A 14,159-nucleotide genomic window follows, 5' to 3' on the forward strand; every position below is an offset into this window, starting at 1 on the left:
ACCCCAAAAAAGGCTTTTTGGTTTATTTGCTGAACTTCTATCAGTTTGTACTTTACACTTTTGCATTGAGTAATATTTACAATGTACAAAAGTCAAATACAAACCAATCAACTGATTTCTAAGCACACACATGCAACGGTCTCTGAACAGAGACAATGTTTACTCTGGGCAAATGTCTTTACAAATGATGATATCCACCATAAGATGAGTTAATCATGTCAAGGAGCATGTAAGGAATGTGAATCTAGACTGTGTTTGGATAAATCAACACACACTTTTATGCTGATGCACACAGCAGTAATGGAGACCGGGGCTAGTTGTCACACAGACTTTACCTTAACTATAAGTTTTGTGTTAAAAGTCCAGTTGCATAAATGTGGTTTTGCACTCAAAACTACAAACTACAATTTCAATATCATATTTTTGTTGTGAATGTTAAACTAAAAACAATAAAATCACACTAACACACTATATTGCAAATATAATGAAGGTAGATTTTAATGAAAGGTAGGTTTGTCATGTTTTAATGTGATTTTCTAGGTGCATGAACAGTATAATTGTACCGTTGTACTATTTATTTATTTATTTATATATATATAAAAGAGAAAGGTAATGTTTATTTTTTAAATTGTTCATAAATGTTCAACATTAACATTAGCTGCACCAGGGAATTTCCATGAAAAAAGAAAAAAAGAAAATGGCCACTTTGCAAATGTGAACTGGCTCACTGCATGCACAAGCAGATATTGAGAAATCATGAGCAAACGATGATGATGATGATGATGATGATGATGATGACCCAATACACTAGTGCTTCCAGACCTCCTATAAAAAGCATGTTCTCTCCTGTCTCCTCCTACCAGAAATCCCTGGTGTCGGCCTAATATGAACATCCTGCTCATCTCATTGCTGGGCTGCCTGGGTAATTCTCATCTTTGATGTTGATGTTATTTTCATCTTCAGTTCTTATTTAATCATTGTGTTTATCACTGATTGTTTTCTTTGCAGTTGTGGCACTGCCCTCAGCCAGTGCTCAGAAAGTCAAATGGTGTGTGACAACACAGAAAGAGCTGGATAAATGCAAACACCTTGCAAGCAAATCAGCAGATCTTGAGTGTGTTCTCCAGCCTACTATAACTGACTGCATAAAGAGCATTTGGGTAATAAAACGTGTATTATTTTACCTCACTCACCCTTGGGGGTTTTGTTCAGTCTAAACTATAGCATTTTCATTAAATTGAATATATAATTCACAGAAAGGTGATGCAGATGCTGTAACTGCTGATGGAAAACATGTTTACTTCGGTGGACTCCAACCTTATGAACTCCGTCCTATCATTGCAGAGAAATATAAAACAGGTAAATATTTTCTTGTGGTGTTGATAAAGAGAATATATATATATATATATATACACACACACATAAATGTTTTTTTTATTTTTCATGAAATAATTATTATAATTCATGGAGTTCAATGAATTAGATTTCGAACATCTTCATTTATCATCATAACCTATAGACCAATTGAGTATTATATTTGAATCTAAATTCAAGTTTTATGGCTAATTGACAATCAATTGAATTAAAAATATAAGTAAAAAAATGTAGCCTATTGTGTAATTCAGATGGATTATTAACAATAAGCAATGCATTTGTTACAGTATTTATTCCTTTTTGTTAATGTTACTTTACACTGTAAAGCCCGACATATGAAACAATAGTTTTTTTTTTTTTAAATGCAAGAGTTTATAGAATTATAGACAAAATATGTAAAAAATCTAAAAAAATCTTCTTGCATATCTGTTTTTTGTTGAGCATCATATTTGATACATCAGGAGAATATGGAGCTTTACTCTGAGGAGTAAAAAAAATGCAATAGCTGATATTAATATGCAAGAAGAAATTCCGATAGCTTTTAAAGTTAATCAGTGAGATCTTTATAACAGTATAACTTAAAATACACACACACACACACACACACACACACACACACACACACACACACACACACACACACACACACACACACACACACACACACGCACACACACACACACACACAAAGCAATCAACCAGAACAATAGAATGTTGTAGATTGTGTTCAACAGGTTTTTCAGCACAGTTTTGAGCATGTTGATTATTTAAATACCTTAGAAATTTGTGTATCAAATGTGATTCAGTTAGCTTTATAGAGGTAATAAAATACAAGTCATTGTTAGTTCATATTTGCTCAGGTCCATTAAATAATATGAACAGACACAACTTTTGAATATAATTGAATGTTCCTGATTCCTGTACATGCTGAAATCCTTTCTAAACATGTTTCAGTTTAGCAGTGAGTGGTTTCTGTCAGATGTGTTTTTGAGTCTGTTCCCCTCCTCTCTGCTTCACTTCTTCTCTAGAGCCCTGTTATGCTGTAGCTGTGGTAAAGCGTGACACTCAATTCACCATCAAAGATCTCAAGGGAAAGACTTCCTGCCACAGTGGTTATCAACGGACTGGAGGCTGGGATTTACCTATTGGACGACTGGTTAAGGACAGGATAATTGACTGGGGTGGTCCTGATGACACGGCTATTGAGAAGGGTAAGTTTGGCTCTATTTGGAGATCATATGTGGATTATTATTATATGGCTCTCTGAAATACTGGCATTTAGTGGCCTGGTATTTCCTGATATTGATATAAAATAATGAAAAACTCAAATCAATATTTTATCATTTATTTTATGTATTTATTTATTGGGCGAGTAGTCGTATGATAAGCTGGGATAATAACGTTAAAAATAAAATATGAACATTAGATGAAAAACTTAATCAAAAATTGGAAATGTTGCCTTGGCAGCTAACTGAAATAAAAAAAAGTTGAAGAACCAAAATTACTTAAACTAAAAGTGAAATAAAATTTAAATACAGTTTTTCTGAATTGCTAAAACACATTTCTTGAAACCATCACTCACTTTCACAAAACCTTAAACATAAAACCAAATTTTCAAACCACATTCAGAGAACATCTGACTCTTCTGGCAAAATCAAAACCATTTTATCTGTGCTCAAAATCAAACAATGCTCTCAGATCATACACACAGCGAGTCAATATTATAAACACTACAGATCATTCATTAGACACTACATAAAAAAATGGAGAACACAGAATCCAAAGCTTGCAGTTACAGAAAAAAAGTATATTGTAACAAAGTAAACAAATTTTGCAATTACGTAAAAAAGGTAATGACAACTTACAATAGTAAGGTGAATAAATTGTATGCACAAGTATATTATTGTACTGAATATTGAATAGTATTGAATGTCTGTATATTCAGCACTTGCATACTGTGAAAATACAGTGACCCAACTGCAAAAGACAAAAAGGTTACAGTAAAAAACTCTAAAAGAAAAGCATGTTACAGTCCACTAAGGTCAGTGAGAGAGATTGATTCTGCTTCAGCATCATGTCTTCATGTTGGTCCGGCCGGAGGAGTTTCTCCACATCTCAGACAATGTCACTCTGCAGGCAAAGGGAAAAACCCTAAAGCCAGATCCAGCCTTGACAACACTGTCCACACCTTTCTCGTTCTCAAGTCGTCCTCATCCTCTTCCTGCGTGTTCACCTCCTCTTACTCATCCTCTTCCTTCTCTCCCTCTTATATTGTTTCCATCCATTGTTGGTATCAACATTCAGTGCAACATTTTGAGTCATTTTTGGGACTCTGAACTGACTTACAGTTGGTTTGGACACATCATTAGAAATAAGTGTGAACAGTTTTGAGTCGTTGTGTGTAAACAATGACAACTGTGTTGTAGTTGTGTTTAACTTTTGCCTGCCTGTGTTTAGCGTGAAACAAAAGTGCATCACAGTGCAAAATGTGTTTTAGTGAGTGAGAATGTGTTTAGAGTTTTGAAAAAATAGGGCATGAGATTTGCAAACAGTGTTTTAACTACCTGAACCTGTTTAATGTTTTACAGAAAGAGTGATTTATTCGACAAATTTGTTTAGACTATTGAGAATTTGGTTCAGAGAATGGGGTTTAGTGTTTTAGCAATTCAGAAAAACTGTAAATGTGATTTTTGGTTATGTGAATTGTTTTGTAATTCATGTATAATTGAATAATGGGGCACCTTTTTGTGTTCTCCAGCTGTGACACAGTTCTTCTCGCGCAGTTGTGTTCCTGGAATACCAAAAGCCAGTTGCCATGGTAACTGCAGCTGCTCACAGAGTGATAGCCATGAAGATTCAGCAGCCTTCCAGTATGAGCCTTCCACACTAATACACTCATATTTCCATTGTCTTCTCTCTGTATAAACAACAATATAACTCATGCATTCTTTCCAGGTGCATGAAAAAGGGTGATGGAGACGTTGCCTTTATTTGCCATGGTGCAATCCCAGGTCAGTGATATCTTTTGGCAAAATCTAAAATATCATCCAATGTCACAAAACTGTTAAATATATTAGATTTGTTGCAGGAGGTTATGATTCCAAGGTTGCTGATTTTCTTGTCTTATCTGAAATCCTAAGTGAGTGAGAGACAGGACTACCAGCTGTTGTGCAAGGACGGCACTAGGAAAGAAGTTGAGCAGTACAAGGACTGTCACTTCGGCAAAGAGCCTCGCCGTGCTGTCATCGCCCGCAAGGATGATTCACAGCGCATTTATAAAGCCCTTACACAGGTTCCGGTATGTCATTGCAACAGATGCTGCATCAGTAACTTTTAATTTCACCATACTACATTATTACTAAAGAAAGACTCGTTTTAAGAAAGTGAGAAATATTGTTATAATAGTGTATATATCTAAATCTAGATATCTCACCCTGTAACTCAGGAGACAATGAAAGCCTCTTGTTGTGTTCAACAGGATTCAGATCTTTTCTCTTCTGTTGATTTTGGGGGTAAAGACCTGATATTCTCAGACTCTGCATCTGGCCTGGTGGAGCTCCCAAAGATCACAGACTCCTTCCTCTACCTGAAACAAGATTATTATGAGGCCATGCTTGCCCTTAAAGGTGACACAATTATACCAAAAATACATGTGAATGTATACAGTGTGCCTAAAAAAAAGTATTGGGACAATGAAGCCACACATTAACATGCATTAAACAACATTTATTTTAATTATTTAGCATTCATTGAAGGGAAAAAAATTGTCATCAATTACTCACTCTCATGTCGTTTTAAACCTTTTGTTCATCTTCTGAACACAAATGAAGGTGTTTTTAATGAAATCTGAGAGATTTCTGTCTGTCCATTGACAGCTATGCAACACTTTGACACTTCAAAAAGTTCATAAAGAGATCGACAAACTAATCCATATGATTTTTTTCTGAAGAGACACGATCGCTTTATATGATGAACAGATTGAATTTAGGCTTTTATTCACATATAGACATTGATCAACGAACATAAACTAGCTCAAATGTACTTGACTGACATATGAGAATGAACCTCATTGGTTCTTGCTGAAGCTAAAATGTGCTGCATAACACAAGAGAATGAACCTCATTGGTTCTCACACATCAAGCGAACATGCTTGAGCTTCTGTTTACCATAGATGATGTGTGATTTGATTAATGTTTATATGTGAATAAAAGCCTAAAATAACTCTGTTCATCATCTAAAGTGATCGTGTCCCTTCAGAAAATTTGGACAAAACAGCTCGATTCATATTAACTAGTTTCACAATCTCTATATGAACTATTCGAATCGTCAAAGTGGTCGTTGCGTAGGCTGTCAATGGAGGGACAGAAATCTCTCAGATTTCATTAAAATATCTTCATTTATGTTTCAAAGATGAACTAAAGTCTTACGGATTTGGGTGAGTAAATGATGACAAAATGTTCATTTTGGGGTGAACTATCCCTTTAAATGCTAAAAATATATTTTATTTAGGATTTTTGGTTACACTTATTTTAAAGTGTCTGTTACACTGTAATTAAACATTTAAGTACTTATTATAAGGTTAGGATTATGGTTTGGTTTGGTTTAGGGTTAGTTGCATGTAATTATGCATAATTTATAGTTATTACTATAGTAACTATATGTAACATATGTAACAATGACACTGTAAAATAAAGTGTTACCACATTTTTTGTGTGAACTTTATGTGTACTATCTGCACACACACTAAAAAGTGAGTTCTGAGAAATGCTCTATCATCATGTGTTTGCAGATTCCCCATTTTAAGGCTGACTTAAGTGTCAAGCACTTTTGGGCCTTGAGTTTGTAGTTCTTGACATGTACTTGAAAAGCATGATTGTATATTGTGTGTATAATTTCTCATCAGATGGGAGCCCAAAAGCACCGGCTCCGGACCGTATAATTCAATGGTGTACTATTAGCCACGCAGAGCAACAGAAGTGTGACGGTTTACAGATTCCTCGTTTGGAGTGCAGAAGGGCAGAATCTGTGGAAGAGTGCATCCAGAAAGTCATGGTATTGTTGGGTCACATGGATGAGTGCTGAGGTTGATGTCAATCATCTTTACATGCTGTCCACCTGTAGGTTAATATTCTGTTTTATTTTCACTAAAGCGTGGAGAAGCAGATGCCTTTACAGCTGATGGTGGCCAGGTATATATTGCTGGAAAGTGCGGTCTAGTTCCAGTCATGGTTGAGCAGTATATTCAACGTAAGAATGAACACTACCTCATATTTCATGAATCAATTCATAAGAAACCTATTAGTCAGAATTTACATGTTTGATGAAATCTAAAATGTTATTCTCTCCTTCCTTGCAGAAAACTGTTCCGATAGTGGAGGCAAGTATTACATACTTCCGCTTTTGTGAAGCTCTAGTCTGCATTTTCTCATCAGTTGTCTGACAAGTTTTCTATACTTTATCCAATAATCCTGCATTGAACATTTCTGTGATGTGCACAGACACCTCAAGTTACCATGTTGTGGCGGTTGTGCGTAAGGGCTCGGGTGTAACGTGGAGTAAACTGCGAGGGAGAAAGTCCTGCCACACTGGCCTGAACCGTAATGCTGGTTGGAAAGTCCCAGATTCAGTCATATGTGGCAAAACACCTAACTGTACCCTATGTGAGTATCACTGAGTGTGTATTCTCAGCTGGTTACTTCATGTTTTCTATTTATTCTTTTAGATTTAGTTCATGTAATTGCATAACATATTTTGTCTTTATCTCTCAGACACATTCTTCAGTGAAGGCTGCGCTCCTGGTGCTGATCCTGCATCAAACATGTGTGCACTGTGTAAAGGAGGTGGAGACGAGAAAACAGTTGGAGATAAGGGCAAGTGCAAAGCCTCTTCTGCAGAGATCTATTATGGCTATGATGGGGCTTTCAGGTAATGGACCGTAGACTAGAATGGAAAGGGAAACATGTTTTTTAGATCTGTATGCTGACTCCAATCCATAATCTAAATACACCATAATCTCACTCCTCTTGTAGGTGTCTTGCAGAAAAAGCTGGTGAAGTTGCTTTCATCAAGCACACTATTGTTGGGGATTACACAGATGGTTAGTGTGGTTTACGTTGATTAATAAAACTTCACACTTTTCATATTGTCACATTTTGTATTTTTCTGGTCTGGTTCCTTCTCTATATCTACTTAGGTAAAGGACCAGAATGGGCTAAGCAACTGAAGTCAGATGAATTTGAGCTGATCTGCCCTGAAACAAATGACCAAACATTCAAATACTCTGAATATGATAAATGTAAACTTGCCAGTGTGCCGGCTCATGCTGTGGTCACTAGGGAAGATGTACGCGATGATGTGGTGTCCATTCTGGTGGAGGCTCAAGTGAGTTCATTGCAGTTCTGTGTAGATTTTCCTATGGATCTCATTTTTCCTCTTTCACAGATTCTGTATTTTATCTTGTGATGTTGAAACTAGCACAGGTAGGAGATGTCATGTAAATCTCCGGTCCTGTTCACGTTTTATGTACTTGTATTTAAAGCAGCATCTTTTGTGTTACTAGACCTGTTTTGAAATGTTGTCTAATTGTTAAATTCTCTCCCCCATGTTTTAGAAATCTTCAGACAAACTGTTCAAGTCAAAGGATGGAAGAAACCTCCTTTTCTCTGATTCCACTAAATGCCTTCAAAAAAATACTAAATCTCTGGAGGAATTCCTGACTAAACCGTACATGGACATGATTGAAAAGACCTACGAGACTGGCCAGGGTGCACCAGGTATAGAATATGTCTATGATTTCCTACAATGATTTTGTTAAAAATGTGAAGATTTTATAGCTGTCTTGTTGCTTTTGACTTATGAAATGATGCCCACTTAGTTATTTTTAATAATGTTTTTCTTCACAGATCTGGTGAAGGTATGCACTTTGGATAGTAAGTTGAGTTCCTAAAAGAAATACACATCAACTTCAGGCCATATGAGCTTTGTCTGACATGTTTCCCCAACTAAGAATCTCTGAATCACTCTATTTCTCCTTATAAGTTACCAGTATGAGAGAAACATGATGTTCATATGTTGCAGTAGTGTCATTATAAATGATCAAACACAAGGGATACCAGCATTGCTGGTAAATCTCACACTCAAGAACAGAGATTGATGTGATTGGGTTTCTGTTTTATTACAACAGGGGTTGCAATAAAATTGTTTTAAAAAAAAATCTATGAGTATGTTTCATAATTATAGTCAGGCAAAGTACTAAGAGACATCAGTATAACCAATATAGGAAAAAAAAAACACAAAAAACACGCATGTCTGCACCCTCTTATGGGGGAGCATTGCAAAAAGAGTTATTGTCATTTACAATATGTAGGGATGAAATTGCTTTTCTCTTGCAGCAGGTCCTGAAAATTTCTGAGGATGGATGGACTGAAAGATGTGTAGCAAATTAGCTCAAAGAGGAAATATTAATAACTAGAAAAATGCATTTCCAGAGGAACTGCAACGTGTGCTTGCTCGGGTGCAGTGCACTAACGTTAGCAGGTAGTGGATAGATGCGAGATGCGAGAAAAAAAATGTCAAACTGTCTTTTATTTTCGAATTTAATTCCTCAATCAGCGCTGGACCGGCATTTTCTGTCTTCCGCTGAGCCCTGGCCATAGACAGATCATATGTTTCACGCTGTCAATGCAGTGGTCTGTGTTGCGCTGATCTTATTCACACTATCGAGTGTAGGTGCAGCATTCTAACATTGAGTCATAATGAGCTGTTTATGAAGAAATTATCCGCTTCCAAATTATGTCATTTTAATCACGAAATTGAAACATTAAAAAACAATTTGCTCTTTATGGTGTGCGAGTGATAGAGCGCGGCAGCAACGAACCAACTGATCAGCTAAACATTGAATGCTCGGCCGAACAGCTGATCATAGCTGTACAGGGCACCTTATTATTTTTCATCTCCATAAATATATCTAGTAGTAAAGCTAATGCAAGGGCTAGAAATCAATTAATCTTTTGCTGATACTTCCTTGTCATCATGGAGAGCGCAGTTCATGGTTGCATAGCAACGACAGACACCACTGGACAGCAAGCGCTTGTGGAAAGGAGAGAGTGGCGCGCTCGCGCTTTCCACTTGTTTTTACACATCTAGGTGCGTTCCATTCGACAGGGTCCATACGCAGTGTTCACTGCTCCCCTACTCCCTGAGCACGGTATATCAGTTGAAGTGGACTTCACTGACATCAAAGAAAGTCAACGACGGGGTCGCGCAGATTATGATATAACATAAATATATATAGGACATTCATATTTTAATTTTTATTATTATATATTTACAATTATATTGCACTATTTTACAACTACCTAAAATAAAATCACTTTACTTCACAAACTAGCTAAGCTGGCTGCATTCACTGAGGTAAATTATAATCATCAAAAGTAGTATTATGTAATATTCACAACAATAACCGTTAAAATACTGTAATTTGTATAACAATGGCGAAATGTATGAATACTAAACACATACGTAAACTCCTCCATCGTTAGTTATGACCGTTCTGACTGGTGATGACGTGGTGCGCGAAATGACAGTTGGGTGATCATCGCTCTCCACTTCCTGTGAAGTGATGTATCGATGTTCCCTTATTCTCTATGCCGTGCGCAGTGCCCTTCGAACTGAACATGTATGGGCTGAAATATGTGCCACCAGAAACTGAATTTGAATCAATTATATTTGAATTTGAATTGCTAAACTTGAATAATTGCATTGAAAAACTGAATTTGAATCACATAATTTGAAATTGTATTGTTTAATTTGAATAATTGCATTGAAAAACTGAATTTGAATTGGATAATTTGAAATTGAATTTATTTGTTTGGAACTGAAGTCCAATAAAATTGTGATCCTCACTAAAAATTCAACTCTCTATATATCCTCACATTCCGTTCTCACAATTCAGATTCAGATCACCAAATTCAATTTCAAGTTACTGTGACAGACATCCGGGTAGTTGGAGGATGAAGGAAGAGCAATCGAGCGCAACGATAGATAGAGTTATCCCTTATATATATATCTGCCTGAAGCCTATAGTAATAATTTTCTCTCTAATATTATCAATCTTGTAAGTAAAGAAGTTCATAAAGGCATTACTGCTGTGCTGTTTGAAAATGTCTGGTGTTGAAGTTATATTTTTCGTTAATTTAGCTATACTATTTCAAATAAATACCTTGGGTTGTGTTTGTTTTCTTCTAAGAGTGTTGAAAAATAAGCAGATCTAGCCATTTTTAAGGCCTTTCTGTACGCAATCGTGCTCTCTCTCCGCGAAATGCGAAAAACTTCTAATTTTGTTTTTTTCCAGCTACGCTCCATTTTTCGGGCTTTACGAGATGAAGATGCTGTGGAGATGTGGAGATGCTGACGAGATGAAACTGATCAGGAAGATTATTTATAAAGCAATCTTTAGTGGCAGAAGTGATAGGTCTAACATATTTATAACACAGAGTCGGCTTTGCAGCCTTGGGTAAATTAAATATACATGAGATTAAATAATGATCTGAGATGTCATCACTCTGCTGCAGAATTTCAAAGGCATCACCATTTATTCCATGTGACAATATTAGATCTAAAGTATGATTACGACAATGAGTGGGTCCTGACACATGTTGTCTAACTCCAATAGAGTTTAGAATGTCTGTAAATCCCAATGCATCGTTTTCATTATCTACATGGATATTAAAATCACCAACAATTAGGACTTTATCTGCAGCCAGTACTAACTCTGATAGAAAATCAGCAATTTCTTTGATAAAATCTGTATGGTGCCCTGGTAGCCTGTATACAGTAGCCAGCACAAAAGTCGAACGGGATTTATCACTTACGCTACATAACATTACAGAAAGCACCATCACTTCAAAAGAATTATATTTGAAACTAGACTTCTGAGTAATACTGAAGATATTGCTATAAATTACAGAAATACCTCCCCCTTTTCCTTTTAAACGAGCCTCGTGTTTATAGTAGTAATCTTGCGGGGTGGACTCATTAATGTTGTCTGGTTTTACCCAAGTTTCTGTCAAACACAGCACATCTAGGTTATGGTCTGTAATCATAAAAGTGTTTTTTTTTTTTGTGTGTGATGGCTGTTATTGAGTCCCTTGTTTGTCCTGAACCAATGTTCTTTAGAAACATCCTCCAGGTCCAGAAAATAAGGCTATATATTTTCCAGTATATTTTGCATATTTTAACCCTTTCCAGCAGTGACTGCATGATTTTGAGATCCACCTTCACACTGAGGACAATTGACGGACTCAAACACAGCTATTAAAAAAAAGAAACAGGAAAACCTTTGAACAGGATGAAGATGTCCAAATAATATGAATATTTTTCTTACACAAACTCATCGCTTTGCTTCAGAAGGCCTTTATTAATTACACCTATAGGTTTGAGGGTGAGTAAATCATGGGGTAATTTTCATTTTAAAGTGAACAAAGAGAAAAATGTAGTTCAAGTTAAGAAAACTTTGTGGTTCCATATGTTCATACTTTCTATTTTGTCACGGTTTCGAATTGCTCTGAGATGCAAAGGCTAAGGATCCAAAAGCAGTAGTTTATTAAAGGGTATACAGGCAATAGGTCAAAACCACAGAGCAAACCATGAGGATAACAAAAGTCCAAGACACAGGCAAATCCAGAGAGACAGGCAGAAGATCAAGAAAATAAAACAGAAAACAGGCAAACATAAACAGGCAAACATAAAGGAGATAATGATAAACAGGTTGTAGTAATCAGAAGATGAGTCCAGGCAATGGGTTATGGGAAATGTAGTTCATGAAGTGGAGCCAATGGACTTTGGAGAGTGCCCTCTGGTGGAGATCAAGGGCACTCCAGCTGGTGGATGTGATATAGGGGTTTATTTAAGTTGTTATAATATGATCTTCTATTATTTTAATCTTTATTCTTTATTAATCAAATGAATGTAGGAAATACCCTTTATTTTTCAGATAAACAATTACTGTTCAGTCATTATCTGAGTTACATGTTTATGCTTGCTCTGATTACCAGCTGCTTTGCAGAATGAAGAAAAATATTATTGAATTCTCAATCTTAACACTTAGAGATAATAATGTAATGTATATAATTGTAAAGTTATAGCCTAATGGCAAACGATTTCTCCACCACAAGGTAGGCTATAGCAACACAACACGTCATTTCTGATGAATATTCGGCAAGATATTGATCCCTCACAACTTTAATAGGTGAAAGTAACCACTTACTTGTGGCAGGTAGGCTACTTCATGTCGTGTCTTATTTCAGTGTAATAATTTCAAGTTTCATGACGCTTTTAAATGTACAAAAATAAATACATTTCGTGCTTTATTTATGCTCAATTCATTGTATTTAATTTTATTGATGGCAACATGTTATTTTTATATTTTACATGAATTCATTTCACACATTTAATTGCATACCGAATGTAGGTTTTCATGTTTTGTTTCCATTTCGTGTTATAAATAAATACACACAGTCCCTGCCTTACTGATTTATACTCACGGGTAGTTTTATAGCTATTTCAATACGTGAGTGTTTAATTATTTTTCTATATAAATGCACTAACACAATCGTAAGTCTTTATGTGTGCCGGAGACTTTTATTATAGCGCCTTATTTGTACCCTTGGCGAATGACCCCGCAGCGCTCGGGTTAATTTACCCGGAAGTACCCACGCGGCTCGCTGAGCACTCCGTCCGGTTCTGCGGGCTCAAGGGGAGAAGCGCCGAAGCACCATGGCTCCGTTCTAATCGCGTTTATTAAGAGAAGTGTGATCAACTTACCGGCAATCCGTCACCATCCGCGCCTTAAACATGGACCTCCAGTCAAGAGGCTTGTCCTGGGGGCATCAACTTTGTCAGTAGTAACATCTGAAAACTGTATTTATTTATCTTTTCCCCCATACTGTCACTTTTTCTTGCTTTGCACGCTACATGGGATTTAAACCTAAAGTGTCAGCCGCTAGCCGACACTTGTCACTTGATTAACCTAAATATCCCCGTGGAAACCAAGACGTCCTGTGCTAGTAACGAAAAATAAAAAAACAAACTTTCAAGAAACACGTTGACGAAGTCTTGCCCTCAAGTTTTCCCGTTTGTCTGCGGTGCCGGGTGAGTAAATCCTATTGCTTATGCTAACTCTGATAGCCGCGTCTAAACCGATAATCGTAGGGGGCCAAGCGGGCCTAGACTGATTCTCACGACGGGTTTAATATTGATGTGTGGTCACGTATCAAACATTTTCTTCTTTAAAAGCGTTTCCTTTTACTTCTCGCTAGTTATTTTCCCAATTTCTCTCCCTGATAAGCCAGTTATGTATTCCCTGTGCTTTATTTCATTAGGATTTCGCTTTTTTCAGGTTCACACATTCATATTGGTCACATTTCTGGGATTCAGTCCACTTTAATTTGGGGAACATACCAACTCGGGACGGTTTTGTACCGTCCCATTTGTGTTTGCATGGCCTATCTGCTGTGGATGGCTTGATCTCTGGTATTTTAAGAGCATTTGTGACCGTTAATTGTCTCGTGTGACGTATAGAAGGAATGTCGGCACGCGGACGTTAGAATAAGTTTGTGCGGCACGAACCGTTTTCCTCAACTTTACCGAAGTCTTAAATACGATACAGTTAAACGAACCGGAGAGACGATCTCACCGACCGAACGACCGTCGGCTTCACCATGTCATTGATTTAGAGGGGGGGGGGTAGCTAATAAGCTAGTGCCGTGGAATGGACACTTCCCCTC

The 14,159-nt window shown here is 36.8% G+C and overlaps 2 protein-coding genes across 4 annotated transcripts in view; both read left to right on the plus strand.

The window, feature by feature from the left end:
* The first annotated feature begins 804 nt into the window (after positions 1 to 804).
* LOC311086782 (serotransferrin-1-like) lies at positions 805 to 8,325 on the plus strand. Its single transcript, XM_084119842.1, has 17 exons — positions 805 to 922; positions 1,009 to 1,160; positions 1,257 to 1,359; positions 2,403 to 2,585; positions 4,133 to 4,244; positions 4,330 to 4,385; positions 4,515 to 4,672; positions 4,853 to 5,000; positions 6,278 to 6,426; positions 6,525 to 6,621; positions 6,731 to 6,751; positions 6,873 to 7,034; positions 7,143 to 7,299; positions 7,404 to 7,471; positions 7,568 to 7,755; positions 7,985 to 8,147; positions 8,277 to 8,325. The coding sequence occupies exons 1-17, from the start codon at positions 886 to 888 to the stop codon at positions 8,318 to 8,320; spliced, it is 1,998 nt and encodes a 665-aa protein (XP_083975968.1). The 5' UTR covers positions 805 to 885; the 3' UTR covers positions 8,321 to 8,325.
* A 4,758-nt stretch (positions 8,326 to 13,083) lies between these two features.
* Positions 13,084 to 14,159, plus strand: part of eif4g1a (eukaryotic translation initiation factor 4 gamma, 1a) — a 32,550-nt gene continuing 31,474 nt past the window's right edge. Inside the window, exon 1 of one of the 3 annotated variants that reach the window (XM_084119461.1) lies at positions 13,084 to 13,524. The gene's annotated coding sequence lies outside the window, so the exon portion shown is untranslated. The remainder of the gene's footprint in view (positions 13,525 to 14,159) is intronic. The other 2 variants (XM_084119462.1, XM_084119460.1) reach the window with 2 other exon arrangements.

The sequence above is a fragment of the Abramis brama genome (assembly GCF_963993115.1).
Source record: "Abramis brama genome assembly, chromosome: 7".
Lineage (NCBI taxonomy): Eukaryota > Metazoa > Chordata > Actinopteri > Cypriniformes > Leuciscidae > Abramis > Abramis brama.